Genomic DNA, 26431 nt, shown 5'->3' with positions numbered 1-26431 from the left:
TGTTAACACAACACATGCAGTGGTCAAAACATAACGCATTTACAGAATTACTAGATTTTCCGCTAAAGAGTTCATATTCAAGTGTGTAATACCAATGTCTTAGCCATCAGATTTACCCATTGTTATCTGAAAACACTTGGGACAAGAGAGAAGGAAAGTTAGAAAATAAACAAAAGAGTTGAGCAAGAGAGTTGCTGAGCTGGAAAGGAAGTAGGGAACTGGAGAACCATGTGGTTCTAATCTTGTGTTAGCTTATGAAAACGCACTAATGGCTGATAAAATGTGTGCATGCATAATTGAAATAGTAGCCATTGATTGGGGTAAAAATATTTAAAATTTTAGTTGTAGCTGTAGTTGATATTAAAAGATAAATTAACCAAATTATGCAGCATATGTATTTGATCCACTGTAACATACGTACAGTAACCACAAGTGGTTTGGGAAGTCTAGTGTATTACAGTACGTATTTACATACTATATTAAAATTTACATTCTTGTCTCCTAATTTAGAACCTTGTTTGGGGGGTTGTAGTTGTACAGTATGTAATTATCCTAATATTATGTTATTTTATGTTCTTGCTCTTCCTATGGTACTTCTCAGAGGGCCCAGAGTACGAGTACAGTGGAAGTGAAGAGGAAGAAGATGAGGTCACTGAGGAGGAAGGAGAACCCAGGTAAATGCCAACAAGAAGGACAAACGCAGCTTTAAGGATGAAAGCACATTTTGACACAGAAGAAAACTAAATTATTTAATAGCTAATTAAATGTAAATGTGTTTTTTATGCCGAGGGGACAGGCGCCAGTCTACCAAATTAGGGCCAGCGGAGTCTAAAATTTGTCTCTAAGAAAAAAATCCAACATACGTACATTTACAGAGATGGGAATTCTATGAATACTGATGGAAAGCCTGTCACTTTGTCAATGACTAACTCTCGTTTTATTTGCAAATGACGGAAACTTGGAAACACTAACGGACAAAGCTCAGATGTAAACGTTTTTTTTATTTTGCCCGTCACCCGAATAGTCACTAAATCCCAATGGTGGTCAATCCTTCAGTCCATAAGGTGTGTCAGTCTGTCAGTGATGGACTCCCGTTTCACTGACAACAGATTTCTACTGATGGTCCTAAAATGAAGGTGGCAAAGTGTAACTTAGCAATGAGAGAAGCTCAGTTAAGATAGCAATGACGGTGTTACGGACTAAAGATGACCAGGTGGCCTTGAAATTATGCCAGATTGACGATGACGGATGGGTGGCTTGGCTGACGGCAAGTGACGGACCAGCCCACCTTTGTCCATTTATACGTAGATGCTATGTGAAAGCAAGAGAACTACTTCGTAATGGGAATAAAATCGAACAATTTCCCGAGACAAATGTTAGAATTCAGATTGTTTGTTTAAGCCATCAGAGAAGGCCTTGCTGACCCTGACAGCACATTTAACAATTGAAGAACTGGATGGTTTTCTTAACTGATATTTTCCAACATGAAAATGCTTAACATTTGTGTTTATTATTTCGGATGCCGTTCTTTTATCATCCGCCAAAATATGATGTAATTAAAATTATAATTAAATAATTAATAAAAACATTTATATTAATCTACATTGATACATAAGTACAAGTTCTGTCTATCTTACCCTCTATCACTTCCTCTAGCTCGATAGTGAATGTTCCTGGCGAATGGACCTTAAGGCGGGAGTTTCTGCGTTTACAGACAGAGGATCGAGAAGAGAGCCGTCACAGAGGCTATAGAGTTGGTGGGGAACAGCAGAGACAACAGGTTTATTTTTATTGTTATTCTATTATCACACAAGATAAAATAAACATGAAATTGTTTAAGATTAATTATTTTACAGTACCGTATTTTCCGCACGATAAGGCGCACCGGATTATAAAGGGCACCTTCAATGAATGGCCAATTTTAAAACTTTGTCCATATATAAGACGCACCGGATTACAAGGCGCACCTTCAATGAATGGCCCATTTTAAAACTTTGTCCATATATAAGATATATACGTACATTTAGCCTGCAGGCCGGACTTTGGACACGCCTGCTGTAGTGGCTCAATATTGGTCCATATATAAGGCGCACCTGATTATAAGGCGCACTGTCGGCTTTTGAGAAAATTGGAGGTTTTAGGGGGGGGCTTGTAGTGCGGAAAATACGGTAACTCATTTCTATAACTTCATTTCCATTCTTAAATTCAATTGTAACACAAGTGACGATTTAACGTTGACCAATCAGTGGAATGTGTACAGTAGGGGTGCCCTGACCTTTTCAGCTTGTGAGCTACTTATAAGATGACCAAGTCAAAATGATCTACCTACAATAGAAATGTGAAATTCAAATGTATTTATTACTATTTAATATTGTGTATTCTTTCTTTCCTTTCCCTTTTTAGGGTGAGTTAAGTATTTTTTTAATTGAATTTGGAATTTATCTACAATACATATTGGTGTCTCTTGCATAATTGCATACTTCCAGATGATCATCAGTCATAGTAGAACGATATTTAGACTTAATAATCTTCATGTGGGAAGAGGCTGATTCGCAAAAAACGGATAGCAGATTAATGCAGTCAGGGCGGTGGAGCATTTGGATATTTCCCCTCTGTTAGTAAGTACCAGAACTGTCCATGAGCCCTGAACGTTTTGTACCCTTTGTTGTATTTACTTTAAATGAATTGGAAACTAGCTACGCAGCAAGGTAAACGAACAAGTTAGCGCGGACTAATGCGCATCCATAAAGTGTATAAAGTTCAGACGTCAGATTGGCTCCCCTGTATGTCAATCAAAAGACTAATGCCATAGTGGCAATGGATCCCCTACTCTTTAATGTCATGCGATCTACTCACACTTCCTTCTCAATCGACCAGTAGATTGCGATCGATGTATTGAGCACCCCTGGTGTACACTATGTTGATCTCCACACTACACAAATCAACCCTAGACACAGTACTGCAACCAGCCAATATCATAATGAAGGAGTGCCAAAATCTGGAAAACTGTGATTTAAAATCAAATGTGCGCCTTGTTTTTGCAGCAAATAGCAGAACAAGAACAATACAAGCAGCAATTATTGGCTGATCGACAGCGGAGGATCCAACAACAACATGAGAAGCGACAAATGTTAGAAGATGTAAGTGCTATTTGTTTGATTTGCCATTTCTAAACAAAATGAAATAAACTTGGATTTAATTGCAATATTATCAGCATCAGAGACGACAGCTGTCAGACGCTGCCTTTCAGTGGACAGAACTACAAGAGCTTATGCTTGGGGAGGAGTCTGATAACCGTGACAACAAAATCCTAAAGATTGACAGATATCAGAGGAATGAGAGGAAACAGGTAAAAATTATATTTGAATATTTTTATTCAAGTTGCAACAAAATGTCGTGGAGAATCTGGTTGAAAAGTGATTGATTGAAGTGTCTTTTGAAATACCACTGGCAAGCCCTCGGTCCTGATCCATGGGTCATAAACATGTGTCTTGGCAACAAAACTGTCAAGACATTTGTGGACAGCAGATTTATATCACATTGGTTTCATCTTCAAACACATATACAAACTTGACTAATTGCTGACTGACTTTTTCATTTCTAGCAAAGTATTTCACAGTCGTGATTTGAACTGTAATTGTTGTAAAATGTACAACTCGTATCAACACCACGTAAGAGAAACGAGTTACGTTGTTTTGCCACAATTTCTATAAAAAACAACCATGAAATATTATTTGCTCAGTATTTGCAGGGCAGTTTAAAGTTTAACATCATCAATACAACTTATAATAGAAGTAACAGTATAAACAGGAAATAATGTGCTTTTCGCACTTTTACTTAGTCATTTCAAGAGGGCACACATTTGTTGTGCCCTCGAAATCAGGGTTGCAAGCATGGTTAACCACTGCTAGTCATTCAATGCTTGAGCCGATATCTCATCAGTGTAATATTTTAAGATACAAGAAATAACAAAAGCAAAGGTGTATAGATAGAGAAATTATTTGGGCATCGAATGAGTCTTCCGCAGAAATTTAAAAATAGGTCATTGTAAAATATTTAGCACACGGCATTAGCTAAGAGCTACCCACCATCTTGCAATCTCTAAATATTTTAGATCCCACCCCTCAGAAATCATCTTTGGACCTTGGACTTTCCTAATTATTTTGTGTATGTGGTGTACATGCATGTATGTGCAATATACTATATGTAGAGTAGGGTGATTTAACTTTTGCTTCAATTACTAATGTATGTCTACTATGTTTAAATAAAGTGTATGTGCATTTTGTCTTAAACAGGACAATGCAGACAGACAGTGGAATGCTGATGTAAGGCCTCTGGACTCAGAGCAGGTAACTGCTGTTTTTCAGGGGGTTTTTTTGGCAAACAAGTTTGAGTTGTTTTTTTAATTGTAGTTGTATTCATGAGCATGAAAATCTATCTCAATTTCTCTGTGGACGTTGTAAGACTTATTTTGTGATTTGAAGACAGATATGGAGCAGATATGTGAGACAGTTCATGTGAGTGTAATGTAAAGAGAAAGAATGTAGCTAGCCATGAAGTTGATTTTGCACCCCTCTGGTAGTAAAACCTGTGTTTATCATTTTGATGTGAAGTGAGTGGAAAAGAATGACTTTATAATTCTATATTTGAGAGGGACTCCGAATAGGATTGGACGAGAAGACCATGACATACACAGTGCAGTAGCTGCAACGTTAGATTCTGACAAGCTTTTAAGCCAGTGTTTATCACAGCAAGCTCTACATTTTTGGTTTAAAGCCTTCGCTTTCTGTCTCGACTGTTTGCTGCACGTCTTCTCTTCCTTTCCTTGTTTTTTCACCGTTCCCCTCCCTCTGGCATTCACAGCATGCACCCTTCTTCTTTTCTGCTATTTTTCTTGTTCTGTCATTCGGTATTCCTTCTAAAGTGTTGTAATTTTTTGTAGGTTGTCAACAGCATGCCTTCATGTACCGTCACTATAGTCATTCAGGATTGGAGGTTAAAGCTTAAAACACATTAGGCACCTCTCACATAGTATACTTCTATGTGTCGTCACTGATGAGGACATTATACACCCAAATGAAGCAACTTTTAAAATATTTCCTTATTGTTAGCCAACCCTGATTGAGTCCACGCTGTCATTAGTGATTTCTTGTTGCGTGGTATACAGTAGATAGTTTTGCACTGCTCAAAATAAGTCAGTGTACAGCCTCATTGAAATATAAGCTCTTTATTCACTTCTTAGTGAGAATATCAAAATTCTGAGGATAAATAGACTCGCATGTGGTTAATTTTATACTACATTAGAGCAATATTTAAACAGCAACATATGTAATTTGGAATCAGTTGCACACATTAGCAGGAGTATTTTGTCCTATAATATGACAAAGAATTTCTACCGTAATTTCCGGACTATAAGTCGCGCTTTTTTTCATAGTTTGGGTGGGGGGGCGACTTATACTCAGGAGCGACTTATATATGTTTTATTTCACAAATTTTTACTTGAGCATTAAGACATCACTTACTTACAAGTATAGTTGACCACTTCCCATGTTATTTTTAGTATAGTTGATCACTTCACATGCTTTTATATCTTTATCTTGAACATATTCAAAACATAAAAAATAGAGAAAACATCAAATAAAGCAATTAACACTTTAAAGCACCATATCCAAGTCCACTGTCTGCTGTATGTACACTTGCTCTATTTTTGCTCCTCTTATATTTATTATTATTATTTATTATTTGGCCTGTTCTCAGCTCTTTGTTTGTGTTTGTCACGTTAGCATACCTATCGTTTAGCCTGTTGTTGCTATTTAATGAATTGGAGTGACACCGATGGTTTTATAAACATGTTATTCATGTCATAGTTGTCCTTAATCACTCTATATGTTACGTCAGGCCCGTTCTCAGCTCTTTGTTTGTATTTGTCACGTTAGCATACCTATCGTTTAGCCTGTTGTTGCTATTGTTTAGCCTGTTGTTGCTCGTTCATGACTGTTTTTGGTGTGGGATTTTGTCGAATAAATTGCCCCCCAAAATGCGACTTATACTCCGGAGCGACTTATATATGTTTTTTTCACTTTTTGGGGCATTTTATGGCTGGTGCGACTTATACTCCGGAGCGACTTATAGTCCGGAAAATACGGTACTCTGAAAGGAGGAACCTCAAGGTTTTCTGACACATCTGTTAAATGCACTCATTTGTGGTGAACTGTTTAGACTGGAAAGAAGGGAAGAAAAAAATTGGTTGGGGCAGGCGCCTGTAATGTGCCTGCATACCCCTCAGATAGTAAGTTGTTGCACCCGTGCCTGTGTCTTTATCTTATTAGCGTACCCCACTGTCCTTTCTGCATCAGCAGTGCATGCTCACCCTGATTACATCATCGTTGTTTACAAACATGGAAAGGGGTCTAAAGTGCTCTACGATGTGGTGGCTAGACATGCCTAAATACTGGGCATGTGCTTTCTTATGATTGACATTGTTTAACTTATCTGGTGTGCCCACAACCTATCCAACACATTATCCAGATAAACACTGCTGTCATATTTTTAACAAACAATATACAAAAGTGCTCTGGCAAAATATGCCTTAAACTTACATTATAAACTGCATTGTTCGATTAGCCTTGTCTGCCCTATCCAATGTGATATCCCGATAAACACTGCTGTCGTGCATTTGGAGTGCTGTTAAACTTAAAATCCTGTTACAGGCTTCTTTAAAATGTTTTGTACACTTTACCCCTTTTACAGTGTACCCAAATTCTACTTCATTTAGTCGCTTCCTGGCACTGTCTGTTTCTATATGTGCTTTCCGTGTTTGCTGCATAGAGAGCTGTTGCTCCATACCAGCTGCTTCAGCTTAAGGCCAAGCACTCGCAGCCTCATCTCCAGTCGCCAGCCAAGACCAAGTCTCCGAGCCAGCATCAGCAGCCTTCGTCAGGCAGGAGATCACACCGTACCCTACCTAAAGACCAAACGCAGCTCCTGTCCCTGCAGCATGACAACAGGCACAGTGAGAGCGAGAAGGACTGGGAGAGGCAAAGAGAAAAGCCAGAGGCATTTGTCCAAAAGCTAATGGCTAACAGCGGGAACACAGGCGCTCCTGCCGCTACCGCTGCTGCTGCCTTGTCCAGCTGCCCCGCAAACTGCCAGCGCTCAGCGGTAAAGCACTGCCTTTCTTGGCTATCAAACACCTTTTTATCACTGCCATTCCCCATGTTGTGTTACAGGCTGTCTGTCCTTGGTGTGGCCTTGTCTGTTCACAAATCACTGTTTCTTTTGATGCTCCTTTTTCCACCGACTCCTCTTACCCCCAACCCTACCTCTCGCTTTTGTGAAGAAAATAAGTGAAATGTTTTGATTGCTGGTCAGAGGACAGAAAATACTCCCTCACTCAGAGCATTAGGAGTAGCATCCTTTTCTACTGCTCAATTAGTAGTAAAGTGGGACTTGTCTAAGTGACTTTTGCACACTTTGTCAAAAAGATTGCAAAATCAAACTTTAATTATACTTAATGGTTTTTAAATTTTGTTAAGTGTTTTGGTATAAGGTAGCGGTATATGCCCAGCCTAAAACCATTAATTGTTCCATGAAAAAACACCATGATAGTGTGCTTATTATTGTTGACTCCTCCGTTAACTTTTAGGTCCAGTGTTTCTCCTCCGATTTGGTATTGCCGGAGTTTTCTTGCCCTGCAGATTCTAACGATCCTGAAGCATCATGATTGGACCCACTTGTACCGCACACCTACAAGCACAATCTGCTTCATATTTTAGATGGATTACCAGGACTCCCAGTTAGCAAGGATGCTTTTAGCTGCTGGCCTCCCCAACGAGATACACTCAAGACTCGGCTCTGGTAGCAGTTCTAGTCCTTGTACGCCAGCCATGCAGAGAGCTCACATTAACCAGGTATTTCACAGTCCTGTCATGAACATTCACTGCGGTGCAGTGGAACCTCCAAGGATAATGTACATCTTACTGGTTGAATTTGAATTTCTTTAAATTGTAACACATTTTCTCGGGGATAAAATTGTTATTTCATAAAATCTTTGTTAAGAAACTGTTATAAAACACTCAGACCTCTTTTTTCATGACCAGTGGAAGTCTGGCGCAAAGTGCATCATAAATCTGCACTGAGGGGGGTTAGATTGGGTGTTTGTAATTTCGCAGATGCGCACAAGCAAAGCAACTTCACTCATTTATTTTTTTTAATATGGTGTACTCACATCACAAATAGAAGACATCTTTATGCCTATTCCTTGAAAAAGCAACAAGCAAACCATGCATGACTGGAGCATTTTTAATGCCTGTGGAACCGGAAAATACTTCCCTCATTAAATACAGAATGAACTGCTGGTGCTTTAAATATGTCAGTTGACTTTATGTATCAGCCCGCTCTCCACAATAGGTAGTGTGCCACCCCCGCCCCACCAAAAGGTGAGTCCAAGCCAGTCGGATGATGAAAAAAAAAAAAATAGAATAATGACGATGATAAAAATCAATCAATCAATTGATTTCCACGATAATTCACAGGGTTTGATGCCCATTACATCCACCACACGTATCCTTGGAGCTTGCGTATCTGCCTATCTGCACCTTAATTGGACAAATGGTCTTACTTTACGTCTAAATGTTGGAGGCTCACACACATGGACAATGCTGAAATTAATAATCGATGTCCTCCTACATTGCATGCATGATGGACAGAATGCTGCTTAGGTGTCTCGGTAGCTTAATTCATGAGCGCAGACTCTACTCACATTATGGACAAAATAGAAGCTGCCGCCTGCACCACTATGGCCACGGTTTGACATGATCCACAGATCTTCCCTTGGGCAGTTGAACTCATCTCCCACCTCTTGCAAATTAAAAATACTCAGTACAGCGTTGGTTTCTAATTTCACCTACGTGGCGTGTCCTGAAGATCATGCCTTGTCCCGAAAATGTTCAATACACACGCACGCATGCCGACCTTTAGTTCAGGTCTGGACTATATTTTTCAGTTCTTCTAGCTTTTCCAAGCTAAAGTAGTTAATTACTACTAATCAAGGTACACATGTAAAATTGATAAGGCATTCCTTTAATCCTTTGTTGCCTGCTAAAATGCGGTCTCGTGATGTGCTCAAATGCCAATCGACATTAAGTATGATTGTGATTTGAACGAAATTAATGCCTTTTTTCTCAAGAAAGTTTTGGTCAGAGGTTCCACAAAACACTACTTAAAAGGCGTAGATTGACATCTATGTGTATTTTCTTCCCCCCAGAATGCCAATTTGCGCTCGAGCCGAGTTGCCCCTCACAGCAGCTCCATGTCAAATATGGCTATCTCGGCTTTGTCCCCTTTCACACCCGTGTCGCCCTCAGATGATGTCTTCTGGGACTCTGAGGCACCACCTAAGGTAATATTTAACTCTTTTTAACCGCACGAGTAGAAAGTAAATGAAGCTATTCCGGACCATAAAAAATCTCATAATACATAGGGCATAGTTTGTTGTGTGTTCTTGTCAACGTAATCAGGTGGCAACCTGCCATCAAAAGGAGGACGTTTTTGTTCTTTGGATGTAAACTACCATCATGAAGCTGTACTGAACGAGTGCTTGTATTTGCAGAAAGTGTTTGTGATTTGGGCAGAAGTTGACATTGAATATTTTTACCTCACAACAAAAACATCCATGTGTTACATAGACACTGCTCACTTTCTCTCTGTGTCTAATATAACTGCTGTCCTGCTAGGTCATCACAAAATACGCCATTAGGTGTATTTACCAACATACCAGCATATGGATTTAAAAGGACAACTTATAACAGCAACAGGCATAGTCTATTTGCAATGTTATGTTGTTGAACTAACAGGAGGCCATATTGAGCCAGCAGAGCAGTTAATAACTCCTTTGAAAAGGCATCAACAGTGTCATGTAACCTAGCACTACTGGATGTGTATTGCAGTTGGAGGAAAAAGTATTTCAACCAAATGGAATTTCTTCAATGTCTGGCTATGAATTGGCCGTAAATGTACTGGTAGTCTGATCTTCATCTAAATCACAACAATGAACACTCTGCTTGACTTAATATAACACAAACAATAATTTGTTTTCAAATTTTTACAGAGCATATCATGCAAACAATCACAGGACTGAAAGGAAGAACTAAAGATTCAATTTATTAAACTGACTGAACCTCCTTTGGCAGCAATAACTTCAACCAATCAATAAGTTGCAGAACGGACTTGTACAACAATCAGGATGAATTTGGGATGGAGAATTCCTCTTTCAAAAACTGTTGCAGTTCAGCATGATAATTTTTTAGGTCATGCACGATATCTCAATTGGGTTTAGGTCAAGACATTGACTGAGCCTCTCCAGAATATGTGTTTTGTTGTTTTGTTTATGTTTTATGGGTATTGACAGACTATTAGACAGATGGCCTCAAGTTCTTTTACAAAATAATTTAATAGACTCTAATTTGTTTTTCCATTGATGATAGCAAGATGTCAACTCAGGGCCTCCTGAGTTGAGATAAGCACACCCGTGCCATGATGCTCTATAATCCAACATGTTGAATATTCCCCATTTGAGGTCGGACATCCTCCTGAGCGGTCGAGATCAGTCTAATCCTGTGAACCAGGCTTATTTTTGTGACTCTGGTTTAGCAGTGTTGCCCAACTGAGGATATGTGGACTCCTAGCGGTCTGGGATGTAATTGCAATGTGCAATTTCATGTCAGAATTGTTTGACTAGTTTCTAACTTTTGCAGAGGAAATAGTTTGTGTTTACCGACAGGACTCTTGCGCTTATAACTGTACGTGTAAGGTACAGTATTGGGGAAAATCTATTAGGTATTTTGCGTTTATATTTCTACTAATTGTGTGTTTTCTTTCTTGTGATTGGCGGATTGCTTTGGGGCTGTGTGCAGTAGGTCGAGAATTTACTGGTAAATGTTATTTTCCAGGTGCCAGAACGTACTACCTCTAAATTCTACTGCAGAGAACTGGTGAAGGGACACAACAGGGCTGCTTCCAGGTAATAGCTGCATTTTCATTATCATTTTACTATATTTTTGATATGTCTAAAATAGCTCTGATTTACATGATTTACTTGGAATGATTAAGGCAGCTGAATACTTAGTAAGGGCTGACACTTTTCAAAAGAGATAATGGTGTTTCTTTTCTCTGTGATATCTTTAAGACATTAATGAATCATAAGATGATTTTTTTCACTTGTCCTTATGAAGACGTAAATATACAATAGCAGAATTGTAATTTTATTAACCGGTTACCCATATCAGCAAAATGTTGCACCAGTTTGGGTGAATGCATAACACAATGCAAAGAGTCTGCCCATGGGATACAACTTTTAATTCATTAAGTTGAAACATTGCTGAAAAGATGATTCTGCCTTGCATTTACTCATGCCATAAACCGTCTGTATTTTCAAGGTTGATAGGTAAAGGACTTTGGTCCTGTTGTTGAAATGCGAAGTAACCAGTAGAGCAAAAGACTTAAGGAACAATATATCTGTATGTGTGATTAATTTCCATTTTATGCTGTTTTACTGTGTGTCTCTCTCACCATCTAGTGGCAGTCCTGTGCTTATAACAGATAAAAGCTCACAGTCTCTGTCTCACGGGGCTTCTATCAGCAGAAACCATCCAGGTCAGATTTTCTCTGAGATTTCTTTTTGAATCTTTATAAAAATATGTTGTGATATTTCATATAGATTATTCTACCCACTACCGTTTTTTGTTTCTTCATTTGCATTCCTGGTCATTCAAAATACAGTGCAAACATTTGGCGAAGTGTGGTCAAAAATTATTCTGGGTGCATAATTGTATTGATATCCATTACAATAGATTGTTACTCTAGAGCATAGGTGTCAAACCCAAGGCCCGGGGGCCAGATATACGGCCCGCCACATAATTTTATTTGACTCGTGAAGACAAATTGTGCATTGACTTCATGTGTCAATACTAACATTGCAAATTGTTTTCACTTTTAAAAACTACAGATATTGCTAGTAATTCTTATTACCGTGTGGCTTTTTAAAATATTTAAACCGTTTTTTCTAGTGTCTGATTTCAAAGCTCATCATTCATCATTTTGTTGTGTAGCCTATGTTGTATATAATATTTGCGTTAACAGACCTAATGGTCTTCCGACGGAAACTATGAGTACAATGCGGCCCGCAACAAAAATTAGTTTGACACCCCTACTCTAGAGAGTCGGTAAATCTTACGTTAGAGGTACTGACTTAACCATTTTTGTTATTGTTGTTATCTACCTAATTGCTGCACTGTACAGTGTTAAACTGCAACCATTTAGTTAGATTTGCCTTCTGTCTTGTTAAACTGACAGCTGGAAAAGAAAATCGGATCCGATCCAAGATTCAATTTTGCACTCATAAAAATGTTCCTTGCAGAGCTATGCAGTTGTATCGTCTTCCTATAAGAACTGTAACTAATTTGAGTTCTTGTACTGTAGAGCACTTCAAGTTGGAGAGTCCACGTGTGCAGCAGCGTCTTCAGCAGCGCAGACGGCAACAGAACGACATAACTGGAAGACATTTACAAGTAAAGCATTCTTGAATGTGTTCTACATACTGTAAAAACAGTAGGCTATTACAATGTCTTGTTTGAAGAAGGCATCACTAAGGTAGCATAAAATAGATTATAACCAAAGTCCACATGGAACCATTTAATCTAAGTAGATAAAGTAAATTCAATTATGCAAAACATCTTTATCATCACAAACACACACACTCACTGCTTCTCTTTTCTTGTTTTTCATCTGCTCACTTGCTGTATCTGACCGCATCTGTTTGCAGGGTGTCAAGACTGTTCTGAGCCCATTCAACAAGGCCACAGAATATTCCTCCTCTAGTGACGAGTTTGGAAGTAGTGACGAAGAAGACAGGAACAGGTGAGCTATAATTCATAAATAAAAAGTGGTTGTAATATTTACTCAAAAATAAGTTGATGAGTCAACATTTATGAAGCGGAAAACATTTGAGAAACTGTCTTAATAGTTTTAACCATTTGGTTGTGCAATATGGCCAATGTAAGTGTGTAAATGTTGCATTTGATAAATTTGCAATACATCCTTTTCTGGATCTGTCATCTCTCACCTCTCTGCCTCACTGTGAGTTCCTACCTTCAGATGCCCATTTTTGATTGCTTTTCATCTTGAAAACATAATTGTCACTGATTAAACTATTACTTAGATGTGTTCTACTTCTGCTTCACACGTTTCTATCTTTCTAGTTGTGGCCTCCCCAATGGAAAGGGAGAGAAATACTTAAAAAGAATACCAGATGGCATTGTGCTGCAGCCTCATCACAATCTTAACCAGGTCTTTACACAACCACCCACCCTCACACACACACACACACACACACACACACACTCACATCTTATAATATCACTTGTTTATTTGCTTGAGCTGGGATATGTCATATTGTATCATAGTTGATAGTGTTAATATTTAATCCACAGATTTCTCAGATGACATCAGATGATACCTACATGCTGCCAGACCTTCTGCAGAAAATATCTTCATCAAGTCCTTCTCGCAATGTACTAAGCCAGCAGCAGCGGACACGAGAACAGAAATACGCACAGTCGCCCACGGCACCGCGATCCCTCACACCTCAGGAGCTACATGTGAGTACCGTATTTTCAGAATTTACAGAGATAAACTACGGAAATTACTATCACTATTACTATTGTGAAAATCAAGTCGAAACGAGGCGGGGAAGTTGGATGTGGTGTTTGGTTGTAGCAGGATAATGCCCCGACTCACACAGTACAAATTTCGGTGAGGATTGTGCTCAATTGTTAATACCGAGGCCTTCCACACCCTCCTAATTCACCAGATTTGTCCACATCAGACGACTTTTTGTTCCTCAGACTGAAACATGCACTGTCTGGTCAACATTTTGATACTTTTGACTATGAATAGGATGCTGTAAAGGCATTCCTTGAGATCAAACCTGGTTCCAGGACGAACTTTTTTACGAAGCTATGTAACTGGAGCGTGGATGGAAGAAATGCAGTGAACTCTATGGGCAAAATAATAAAAGAGCACACTTCTAACGTGCCTCTGTGTTGATCAGCAGACTGAACTTTGTTTTATCTAGCCATCAGTATCTGACTCGCTGGATCTTCAAACATGGCTGTCTTGCTTTAGTTACATTTGTCCACTAGAGGAAGGTAGATAGACAGTTATGACCAGTGGAGTGATCTCGTAGTACTACATTGTTTTGCATTGCACTCGCACTGATCAAAAGTATGCTTAATTATATACCGTACGGTGTACCGTGTATATTAGTGTTTTTAAAACTGCAGACTCATGAATATAGCTTTGAATGACTGCAATTTTCATTCTTTTGTTTTCTTCAGGCTTTCGGCAGTCCAGCTAGTAACAGCATCTCACCTTCATCTCCCTCTTTCTTCTCCTTTATCGATCCAAGATTGATCCCTATATCTTCGCCACCTCAGAGCCCAAGTGAGTACACTTCCAAACGAATCACTTTGAGTTATCACAGCAAGGGCCCAAGTGTTATGAGACAAAATGTTTTCAGTATGTAGTAAGGGTGAGCCAATCAAGAGAGAGAACCACAGGAAAGGGTCTGTGGTGAATGTGAACCCAACCAATATTCGACCGCAGAGTGACAGTCCTGAGATCCGCAAATACAAGAAGAAATTCACCACTGAGGTGCTCTGTGCTGGACTATGGGGTTGGTACTTTCCTTTTGCTCACCTTTGTTGCCATCGCAATTATTCACTCGTCATAAAAATGTAGTAAAATAATGAAGTCTTAATTATAAACGCACTTCATCATATCAGTTTCTCTTTCAGCTATGTCAAGGACTGTGCTCCTCTTGTGCAAATCAAGTGGCCGCTGTGTTCACGTCCACAATTGTGCAAAACTGTCATTTTAAACTTTAAACAAGCTGCGTGGGTCTATGAAAATACCAAACTTGGTCGAGGCCACTAGAATTAGACTAAGTCTCAACATGCTAGACTCCCACTGAGCCTGAAAATATAAACAGTGAATATTTACATTCATCATATTATATGTGTAGCTGGATGCTGCCGAACTTGTTGTTTGACATGTAGGCCGCACCGAACGACAAGTCGCAGGGTTCAAAACTTGAGGAAAAAGTAGCGACTTATAGTCTGAAAATTACAGTAAATCATTTTCCTCAATGGTCCACCATGTACTCACAAAATGAGTAACTAGCCAAAAATGCCCTCCCTGTTATCACCTGTCAGCAAGCTCAAATACAATACATTGCTGTTTGCGTGTATATTTTGTGTTTGCAATTAAATCTGTTGCGTGAATGTGACCATTATGCATTTTAAACAGCATAACATCAACTTAATTAATTTATGCATTTCAAGTTTAATTGAATTTTTTTTGGGGGGGAGGGGGTGAAATGAGGAAACCTAGAAGTACCCATGTGGTAATATTGACTCATATACAGTACACGATAGATTTATATGTTTTCTTGTGTCGAATATCTGTTGTGTATTTTTATTGGGTTTGCTCTGCAGGAGTGAATCTGTTGGTGGGGACAGAAAACGGTCTTTGGCTGCTGGACCGAAGTGGTCAGGGGAAGGTTTACTCACTCATTAGCAGAAGAAGGTTTCAGCAGATGGATGTGCTGGAAGGACTCAATGTGCTCATTACTATATCAGGTAAACAAACTGAAGACTTGTCAGTTGTATATTCTCAAGTTAATGGTACAGAGTGAAATAACCTTTGAAGAACTTTTCTGTAAAGTTGTTTTGTGTAAATGAAGGGTTGACTTTGTGTTTCAAGGTAAAAAGAACAAGCTTCGCCTTTACTATCTTTCCTGGCTGAGAAATAAAATCCTCCGGAATGACCCGGAGGTGGAGAAGAGGCAGGGTTGGACATCTGTTGCTGATCTGGAAGGCTGTGTCCACTATAAAGTGGGTAAGTAGATTAACATTTGTGCCTTTTCTTGATACTGCATGGCAAGGCAGACGGGAAGCTGCAGGTCTCTGTTTTAGTTTATTTGTTCATTAACTTTTCAAGGCCTTTGTGTCCCTATGTACAGTGCGTTACGAGAAGATCAAGTTCTTGATAATTGCTTTGAAGACTGCAGTGGAGGTTTACGCTTGGGCACCCAAACCCTACCATAAGTTCATGGCCTTTAAGGTTGGTAAAGTTTGGATGTTGTTTATATTCGATTTGACGGTCTTGGGAATTAAGGAACGGGTTGATGACATGTGATACAGCCAAAGTGCAAGTTCTCAGAATTTTTGGTAATGATCCTCAAGGCCAATGTAGTGGTTCTTTTGGTTTTGGCTTCAGTGGAGACAGTGTTTGAAGGTGTTATACCCTGTGCCTACTGTGTGGAGTTTGCTTCTACTTCTCTGGCTTTTCTCTAGGCACGCCAGTTTCCTTCCACATTGTGTGTATTAACTTAGTTGTTGACTCTAAATTCTCAATAGATGACATTGTGAGTATGAATAGTTGTTTAGCTACATGTGGCATGGGAGGAGTTCATAGTGTACCCGCCTCTCACCCAAAGCCAGTTGACATAGGCTCCATCTCTCTTGCTCCCCAAATGATTTTTTTTATGATGGTAAAATGGTACCAATATACTTCTGATATGTACAGTAGTGCATGCATGGCCATCATTTTAAACATAACTAAACAGTACTTCTTCACATTTGCAACAACATAAATATAGGTGGACTAACGCCGATTAAGGTCAGTCTGCAACCAAACTCTCCTTCAGTGACAGACGTGATACATTCAGTGCATGAGAACCCCCACTATCGGCGGAGTCTCATTAGAGCTGTGCCCTATTTCTTGACATCCAGCGTGGCTTGAGCTACTTTTATGTCCTTGATCTGAAAAGGCCAACAATACACTGCATTTTGTATGACTTTTTGTGCCCATGTCACGCGCGTCATAAATATGACATTTTCTCCTCTCTTCAGTCTTTCAGGTCCCTACCACAAAAGCCACTGTCTGTTGATCTGACAGTGGAGGAAGGCCAAAGGTTAAAGGTCATCTATGGTTCCTCTTCTGGTTTCCATGCAATTGATGTAGATTCTGGGACGCCGTATGACCTCTACTTGCCCACACATGTAAGTGTAGTATACTCTCCTTCTGTACATAACTTGTTTAAACAATTAGATTTAGGATATTCACTATAACACCACCATAGTCTGTCATACACAAAAGTTGAATAAAATAAGCCTTTATTTGTTGCTGGGAATGACCCAATTGATAAACAATTTGGTTTTCCGAATGAAAGAAGAATGCACTACTTTATAGTCTTGACATGGCTGTAAAAGGCTTGGTGATTTTTCTTGGCATGTGGCAAGATATTGCACGTTGCAAGTTTCTGTTTTTTTTTTTATTTTTATTTTTTTTACAAATGGTAAAGATGCTGTGGAAGGGTAAAGTCTGCCCCGGTCCCACCTTTGGTCGTGACACGAGAACACGCTGGGGATAGTGTTACCAAGGCTTCGTGGTCTCATGTTTTCACCTTTAAACTTAAAATTTGGGGAAGTATTTTGCATGACAAGGATCTGGTTTGTGCCCAGTTTGACATGATTCCCAGCTGAAATGGAGTGGGTGGGAACTTTAGGGCCTTCTGACATTATTGATATAAAAGTGACCACCGGCTCGGTTCACATGGCCAAACTGTCTTAAAGAAGAAGAAGCCGTAGCAACTTCTGTGTAAACAATACATTATGGGCAAACAAGTAACTCAACATTTAGGACAATAAAAATAAAAAACTGCACTAAATCTTCCTCAATCTCAAACATAGCTAATCAAACAAAACTGGAGTAGAGACTAAAGATTTAAGTAGAGAGAAAGGGTGTGATGAAGTGTGTGCTCTGTGCCTCATCAGCTCACTAATTGTAGATATCTATCAGACTCAGTTGCATCCTAATCAGTCAGCATCGAGCCAGTCAGCACAAGACATTTTATAGTGCAAAAGGAAATGTGGTGAGGTAAGAGGGACTAGTAGCTGAACTGATGGAATAACAAAATAATCCATGCATTATTGTAATAACAGTGTTGTCCAATATGAACAATAAATTGCCTCTTAATAACTCTTAATGTGGTGTTTTATATGCAAGTGACTGTGCTATGTTGGAGTATCTATTGACATGTGCCACCAAATGATTAATTTAATTAATGGCAAATCTAGCTTGTCTTTGATTGATTGATTGATTGATTGATTGATTGATTGATTGATTGATTGATTGATTGATTGATTGATTGATCGATCGATTGATTGATTGATTGATTGATATCTTTATTTCGAACATCCCAAAAAAAAATCACACTCTAAAGTGCCACATATAAGTCCATACAACAACAAACAAAATATAAACCAACAAACAGAAAAAAAACATAAATAAATAATAATAATAATACATAAGTAAATAAATCAATAAAGAATGCTCGAAAAGCCCACCATGGGTTGTGTAGACTGCATGACAATAGCTGTGTCATTGATGAAAACTTTGGTATTAGGTAGTTTCTGTCGATCTTTGATTGGCAACCATTTCAGGCTGTACCCTGCGTGCCTTTCTGCGTCCGCGTGCCTGCGTGCATGCTTGCCTGCCTGTCTGCTCGTGTGCGTGTCCCTGCAAAAATAAATGCCTTTTTTACTATCTTCCCACTCTGACAATGAGAGTTCCATTGCCATCTTCTGCAGTGGAAGTGCAATTACATTTAATTCTAATACAGCAAAAAAACAATCAATGTTTCCTGGCATCAACTCCCACCCCACTAGCCTAAAGTACTGGGCTAGGGTTAACATATTTATTTTATTGAATTGTGCAGATTATGAGTCACATTATGTTGGAAAGGTTTTTTCCCCCCGAGTTGAAGTCTTAACTAGCTTTGTCCTTAAATGTCCTTAAATGTTACACAAGTGTCCAAAACATAATTCTAGACCTGTTTGAGATCAAGCTTAATCAAAATAATTGTTTTACAATCTATTTCTGCACTGCTGTGTGTGGGCGGACTTCTAGCGGCTCACATTCTGACAATTCTTCTAAACTTTGTTTAAGCGTTACATTCTATTTCATGCATAGCAAATTTTGCTCAACTAAATTTTGCATGGTATGTTTTTTTTTTTTCTTCAACATGTCATTTTCATATGAAATGATAAATGTCTCAAACCTATAAATGTGTCTGGTTTGTGTGCGTGTCTCTCGCTCTTGCTCTCGCTCTTGCTCTCTCTATCACTCTCTAACACACATACACATCATTTCACCACCTCAAGCATGTGCTACTTTCAGTAATGAAGGGGGTGGTAGGGTAGCAGTAAAGTCGGACATTCGTAGGGAGAAATATACTCTAAAAATACACTCTTCCTGTCCTCCTTTGCTTGCGTGCGCGCGTGTGTGTGTACGTGCGCGTGCGTGTGTGTGTGTGCGTATGTGCTTCTAGTTTATTAAGCCAGTTTTCATCCAGCTGTCTACCACATTTGTGCCTTAATCTTCCATCTTGCCAAGTTCATTACCACCTTTTTCCTTCTTAAACTTCTGGGACTCCGAAGAACACTTCACGCCCACACAATTACTGGCACACACAAAAACACACACATTGCATCACTCACCCACGCAGAGTAGCATACATTAACACACACACACACACGCACACACAAACGTCTGTGAATCATCTGTGGCGGGTTGAATGAGCAATGTAACGATGCTGATTCCAAGACAGAGGATTAAAATTGCGTTGCGTCTGTGGATGCCAGTGCTGATGCTGAGGATTGTGGTGGCTCACACTCTGGTGATGTATAGACTGTGTTCACTTGGCTGGTTAAGTTAGTGGTTACCACTGCCTAAAACCTTGCTGAACTCAAATGACTTAATGGCTCAAAGTAATTAGAAAATAATAATGTATTTTGTTTTATTATAGTTCTTTTTTTTTTTTTTTGTAATTAAATCAGACCAGATTTCATCACTTGTAGAACCTTTTTATGAAGTGTTTTGTGTGTCCTCTTGTCACTAAAAAGTATCAACAATTGTAATAGTTGTACTTTGGTAGTTATACAACCACACTGCAGTATTCTTGGAAGTCACTCATCATTTACGCTATTTTCATTACGTCTTTTCTCTGGCAATGTTACTGTTAATGATCGTTTTTCTACTGTCAATCATTTAGAGCTGCAGCTATTGAATATTTTGATCCTATTGAAAACTTTCGTGACTGATTAAGTATCTGAATGAAAATTTTAAAAAATTTAAATTTTGCTTGCAATTGTGAATACAGAAGAGAAAATAACACACTTAACGTAATACTAAATGACTGAAGTGCAACTGCGTCAGGTTGTCAGCAAAACTGTATGCAGTTCTTTTTGCCTATTAAGCTGTCTTTTAAAAGTCGCCCGATACCCCTCACAAGCCTATAATATGGGACACTCACTTATTGGGGCACTTGGCTAGCCTTTAGGCGCTAACACTGGCAACAGCCGCTCAATGCCAACGTCAATATAATTAATTTGATGGAATTTTGTTTTAGCATCCTTAATTAACGACTGAAGGTGATTCCAGGATGATGTGTTTCAATTGGTAGCAAGCGTTTGCGATGGCGACCCAAACTGGCGCCAACAACAGTCATAAAGATGAGCCAAGACAGTCACCAAGCCACCACATGCTGCCGGAGAAAACTTCAAAATAAAAGCGTACAAAGGCAGTGATGTCTATGTCTTCTGTGCGTGTGTCTTTTACAGATCCAGGGTTCCATTCATCCGCACGCCATCATTATTTTGCCAAACAGTGCCGGAACAGAAGTTCTTGTTTGCTACGAAGATGAAGGTGTGTACATTGATACCTATGGGCGTATCACCAAGGATACGGTTTTACAATGGGGAGAGATGCCTGCCTCAGTCGGTGAGTTCTTTGTTTTTATTGATGTTTGTTTTATTTTTTTAGTGCTTATGCAGTTCAATACCAAAGTTTCAAACTGAACTCAAGTAACATAATGCTTAACAGAAATTGTGTTATGTGTCTGAATTTGCAGTGGTGTATAGAGTTGGAAGGTGTTATACAATTTTAACTTTTAAACTTAATGAGGTGTAAAATTCTCTAAAATCGTAAAACCAACCAAACACTGCATTTGCCAAAAACTGATTATGCAAATGGCCTTGATTCTTTGTTTTGAAATTCGAGTCTGCTTATTTCACATAACATCTTTCTTGTCACCCGTTGTTGAAATTGGTTCTCCTTAAGACATCTTGCAAAAACGACTACAACAGTCCAAGAAAAGACCAAAATATACATCCAAGATTAATGTTTTGACGCTTACCTGATCTGAAATTTTGGGTGATATGCTGTCATCACATGTTCAAACTGCTTGGTGTGACTTCACTGCTACTTTACTGTATACTGAAAGTCCCCCAAATTTCCAAACAGTGCTGTTCAACTTTAAAAGGTCCGCTGTAGCTTTCAACAAGTTAACTTCTTAAATGTTCAGGTTAATCTATATTGCATAGTTAGTGAAAAGTGAATGCAACACAAAATTTTCAAAATCCTGCAACATCTACCATGCTTGTGCAGCTTACCTACAGTCCAATCAGGTGATGGGTTGGGGAGAGAAGGCCATTGAGCTCAGGTCTGCCAACACAGGAAACCTGGAAGGGGTTTTCATGCACAAAAGGGCCCAGAAACTCAAGTTCCTGTGTGAAAGGAATGACAAGGTATGTCTTCACGACAAATTTTACCAACCTGCTCCAACAAACGTTTTAAATTAAGAACTTGGTAACAGTTATTAGATACATTATTATTATTATCATCCATCCATCCATCCATCCATCCATCCATCCATCCATCCATCCATCCATCCATCCATCTTCTTCCGCTTATCCGGGGTCGTGTCACGGGGGCAGCAGCTTCAGGAGGGACTCCCAGACTTCCCTCTCCCCAGCCACTTCATCCAGCTCATCCCGGGGGATCCCAAGGGGTTCCCAGGCCAGCTGAGAGACATAGTCTCTCCAGCGCGTCCTGGGTCGTCCCCGGGGTCTCCTACTGGTGGGACATGCCCGGAACACCTCCCCAGGGAGGCGTCCAGGAAGCATCCTGATGAGATGCCCGAGCCACCTCATCCAGCTCCTCTCAACGTGGAGGAGTAGCGACTCTACTCCGAGTCTCTCCCGGATGACCGAGCTTCTCACCCTATCTCTAAGGGAGAGCCCGGACATCCTTCGGAGAAAACTCATTTCGGCCGCTTGTATCCGGGATCTCGTTCTTTCGGTCACGACCCATAGCTCGTGACCATAGGTGAGGGTCGGAGCGTAAATCGACCGGTAAATTGAGAGCTTTGCCTTTTGGCTCAGCTCTCTCTTTACCACGACGGACCGGTACAGAGTCCGCATTACTGCCGACGCTGCACCGATCCGCCTGTCGATCCCGCGCTCCATCCTCCCCTCACTTGTGAACAAGACCCCAAGATACTTAAACTCCTCCACTTGGGGCAGGATCTCATCCCCGATCCGGAGAGGGCATTCCACCCTTTTCCGATCGAGGACCATGGACTCGGATTTGGAGGTGCTGACCCTCATCCCGACCGCTTCACACTCGGCTGCGAACCGCTCCAGTGAGAGCTGGAGATCACAGCCTGAAGAAGCCAACAGCACCACGTCGTCTGCAAAAAGCAGAGACGCAATGCTGAGGTCCCCAAACTGGACCCCCTCAACGCCTCGGCTGCGCCTAAAAATTCTGTCCATAAAAATTATGAACAGAATCGGTGACAATTATTATTATGCCTACAAGTTTTTGTAAAAATGTATTTAGTAAGTACAGCATCGGACCCTCCGCGACCCCTCCCAAAATAAATGTAAAAAAAAAAAATAATAATAATAATAATAATAATTTATTCTTGCTGCTGGATGTTTTCATTCTAAAGAAATGACTTGAATTGATCATGGCATTTAATGAGTTGAAATAAATAATGAAATAAAAAAAAAAATATTGAAACGAAGTCATTATCTTGTGATGTAGATTAATCTGAAGTTTGTCTCTTGTTGTAGGTCTTCTTTGCATCAGTGCAATCAGGAGGCAGCAGTCAGATTTACTTCATGACGTTGGGTCAGAACTCTCTTTTCAACTGGTAATAAAACTGGACGTGCAGCACCAGGAACTTCTGCACAATCCATCAATCTTCACGCTTGTCTCACTTTGTCGCATCCTGAATGTGAATTTTGACCAAGAAAATCTGTCTGTGAAAATGCATACTGACATTGTTTTGGAGCTGCTTTTGTCAACATCTGAAGTCCAACAAATTCACTGGATTTTGTTTTTCCTCATGCATGCGAGGTCATCTTGTTTGGATTAATCGCATTCTTACTGCCATCCTCTTCCGACATTCCACAATCCAAAATTCTGTTGCAGTGCTTCTTTTAAACAGCATGCATGTGATGGAATGAAAGGTGGAACAATAGGAGATTTACTATCTCTTGTTTACGGAAATCATCTGAGAGCTTCAAAGAGGATCCCTTCACAGCGACAAACAGACCACACATTTGATTGCTCATCACATTACTTTAATCACTTTAATCACTTTCCAAATTGCTTGTCGGCTGTCAGAATTGCTTGAGTTATTCAAACAGCCACATGGAGAAATGTGTCTGATGTTAAATGTTGAATGTATGAAACTACCTTCGTGAAAAAGAAACAAAATTTTCTACGCATCACGCGTTGGCGATGAGCCCATGTGCACTTTGGTCGGGAGGTTATGTCACCCTACCAGTGGTTCCTCATTCCTTCATTTTTTAGTTTTATCTGCAAACTGAATCTCATTTGCACCATCAAACATTTTTGTATTGCTAGGTTGTTGATCTAAAAATGAGACAAATTTTCTCCAATTACTATTAAGGAAAACGAAGATCATTGAATTTAGTTTTATGTTGTGTTACGTTGCAGGCATCACAATTAGACACCACACAATCAATGTAGCTCAGTACTTAAAAGGTGCAATTGTGTAAAGCTAAGCAAATGCACTCCAACAGTATTTCTAGGCCTTGAACATATCCAAGAAGTGTATGTACGTGTATATGTCAAACAAATTGTATATAAGTGAATGTTGTTGTTTTTTTAGAGGGTGAATGTGAAGACTGCTTTAAACTGTTTTTATTTTCTTCAAATGACATTCATAAATGCACTCCTATTTGACCTCTGATTAACTTCACAGAAGTGTGGCATGCTCCAGAACGCTACATGTGTGCACGTGACCAAATATTCTAACTTGCCCGATAAAAGGCCAACCACCCTATGCGACAAACTTATCTTGAACCTTCCAGAGGTACAAAGAGATGTAAAACTTGAAAAATAAATATTGGCCTTCAGGGACAGGAAATATCAGAGCAATTGTAAGACCAGTCCAGAAGGTGATTCCGTCCGGGAGTTTAAATTCCATTCTCTCATGCCAATATTTGTTTTGCCTCTTGTACCCATTTCCAAGAGCGTCCCTCCTCACTTACCATTCTGTTTGTGCCAGTCGACTGCAGTTATTTACCAATTCGTCCATATTTTACAAATACGTCATTCTACTACTCCGTGTCATTCCACATAGCTTTTTTTAGGGGTTGTGTTTACAAGAAGTGTCAACTCCCTTGCACAATCCTCACGTGCCGATTGCTGCCACTTTCGTAGTCGGAGAAAAACCCATTCCTAAAACACAGTCATTGGTGTTGAATTGTGAGGACTATGGTCATTTTAGTTAGTACATGGACCTAGCTGGATATCAAGAATTTTGAATTAATGCTTAAATGACTTTTCTATAATTGTCTGTTACTTCTGGATTACTGGAAGCAAACATGCCCCCAGTGCGTCATCTCAGTCAAGCTGTATCACAAATGAGAAAGCCCAGCGCACTCCCACCTACACTTCACTGATATCCACTCACATCTCCCAAGTCTCCACCATCAAGTTTTCTCACTTGCTGCTGCATTTCACCCCCCTTCCCTTTCCCTCCACTCCATTTTTATCTTCCTCAAACTCACGTTCCTCCAGTCTTTGTTCCCAAGTGTTGTTTGCTCTCTTTCCATTACATCCACCCCTAGCTCTGCTGCCAAACGCTCCATCAGCATCACTAAGCTTCTGGTTGTGTCGTTGAATGCAGTCAAGTCTTGTTAGGAAACATATTGTCTTTGAGTACTGCACAAATGCAGGAACGCAACAGGACTTCAGGTCATCGATATGCGCATTTTTAATTTCTTCATAAAGTCATTAAAACTAAGACCATGGAATTGACCAATACCATACACAAGTTGATGCTTGTTGTCGGTTCTACCTTTTCCTGCATTTGCAACATTTGCAGTAAGTTTTGAATGTCACATCTAATGCAAAGCTGCATATTTGCAAAAAAAGTGAGCATTAGCTGCTAGACTAAGTAAGGCTGTGGTTGTAAAGTGATGATGTTTAGGATACTGAAGAATCGTACCTCTTCTTGCCAAATTCCTAGTCGTGTCTGCAGACTAAGCGATGGGAAAAAAATAAAGATGGAGAAAGTCGTTTATGGTTGCTTGCAGTGGAAAGAAGGATTTCAATGTTACATGAAGTTGCATTTGCACGATCTAAAATGTTTCAATCGAAGGTGCCAAACTAAGATGATGAGATGGATGCAGCCTATTACCAACAGCTCTCAGGTTTGCAGTATAAATGTCAAACAGCTATGTACTTGTCGTTTTTCCTCCATTCCATGAGGCAAAAGAGATTATTTTGTAGGAAAATACATATGTGAAATCCTACATTTTGCCTATTTCCAAACCCTGTATCAATGCTAAAGATTTGTTACTTTGGTTTCTTTTTTTTTTTTTGCACTGGATCTATGTTTGATTGCTTGAGTTTAATGGCATGCTAATATGTTTGTATGCAAAATGGCAGAAAACAATAAATATTGAATTAAGTTCACTTCATTGTTGTTTGTGGCTTCCAACATAATAAGCATTCTAGTGTTTGATTTTTGCTTTCTTTGTTATGATTTGTCTCTGTTAATACTATTAAAATGAACTCAACCTTTTCCTTTTGAATTCAAATGTGGAACAAATGGGAGTAAAGCCTGTATCTCACTGAGCAACGAAGTTTAGCAAAGGTTTGCACATGGCTCGAATGTTGATTTTTTTTTTGTTAGGTTTCGTTCTAGGTTGCAAACAGTCGCAATCTTTGCCACACATTCACCAACAGTCTTAAAAGTCAACAAATTTTGAACATGACTTTGTGAGAAGAGCAACTGTTTGCAACCTTTTAGCAACCCTGACAAAATACCAACATTTGCACTCATGGCTCAATGAGATACACATTATTTATGTAAATTATATCTCAGAGACAAGGCTCCACTCATCAAGTCAGGAATTGTGACCGCACCCAAGAGGAACACCATCCAGGTCCAGGGATCCAGTGTGATCCATCGATCCTGTGGGGAATG

At 39.5% G+C, this 26431-nt stretch overlaps 1 protein-coding gene across 4 annotated transcripts in view; it reads left to right on the top strand.

Annotated features, from left to right (window-relative positions):
• Window positions 1-25966, top strand: part of LOC125978336 (mitogen-activated protein kinase kinase kinase kinase 4) — a 46691-nt gene extending 20725 nt beyond the window's left edge. Inside the window, exons 11-33 of one of the 4 annotated variants that reach the window (XM_049735615.2) lie at window positions 602-674; window positions 1657-1780; window positions 3045-3140; window positions 3221-3349; window positions 4296-4349; window positions 6829-7161; window positions 7776-7910; window positions 9266-9400; window positions 10950-11020; window positions 11576-11652; window positions 12478-12566; window positions 12821-12915; window positions 13257-13344; window positions 13488-13655; window positions 14394-14499; window positions 14576-14731; window positions 15552-15695; window positions 15820-15954; window positions 16079-16179; window positions 16971-17120; window positions 20742-20901; window positions 21568-21707; window positions 23037-25966. In XM_049735615.2, coding sequence (XP_049591572.1) covers window positions 602-674; window positions 1657-1780; window positions 3045-3140; window positions 3221-3349; window positions 4296-4349; window positions 6829-7161; window positions 7776-7910; window positions 9266-9400; window positions 10950-11020; window positions 11576-11652; window positions 12478-12566; window positions 12821-12915; window positions 13257-13344; window positions 13488-13655; window positions 14394-14499; window positions 14576-14731; window positions 15552-15695; window positions 15820-15954; window positions 16079-16179; window positions 16971-17120; window positions 20742-20901; window positions 21568-21707; window positions 23037-23120 — 2843 coding nt within the window. In that variant the 3' untranslated portion in view covers window positions 23121-25966. Of the gene's footprint in view, window positions 1-601; window positions 675-1656; window positions 1781-3044; window positions 3141-3214; window positions 3350-4295; window positions 4350-6828; window positions 7162-7775; window positions 7911-9265; window positions 9401-10949; window positions 11021-11575; window positions 11653-12477; window positions 12567-12820; window positions 12916-13256; window positions 13345-13487; window positions 13656-14393; window positions 14500-14575; window positions 14732-15551; window positions 15696-15819; window positions 15955-16078; window positions 16180-16970; window positions 17121-20741; window positions 20902-21567; window positions 21708-23036 lie in introns of all 4 variants that reach the window. The other 3 variants (XM_049735627.1, XM_049735604.2, XM_049735636.2) reach the window with 3 other exon arrangements.
• Window positions 25967-26431: the final 465 nt, after the last annotated feature.

The sequence above is a fragment of the Syngnathus scovelli genome, chromosome 1, assembly GCF_024217435.2.
Source record: "Syngnathus scovelli strain Florida chromosome 1, RoL_Ssco_1.2, whole genome shotgun sequence".
Classification (NCBI taxonomy): domain Eukaryota; kingdom Metazoa; phylum Chordata; class Actinopteri; order Syngnathiformes; family Syngnathidae; genus Syngnathus; species Syngnathus scovelli.
This window is presented reverse-complemented; position numbering and strand designations above follow the sequence as displayed.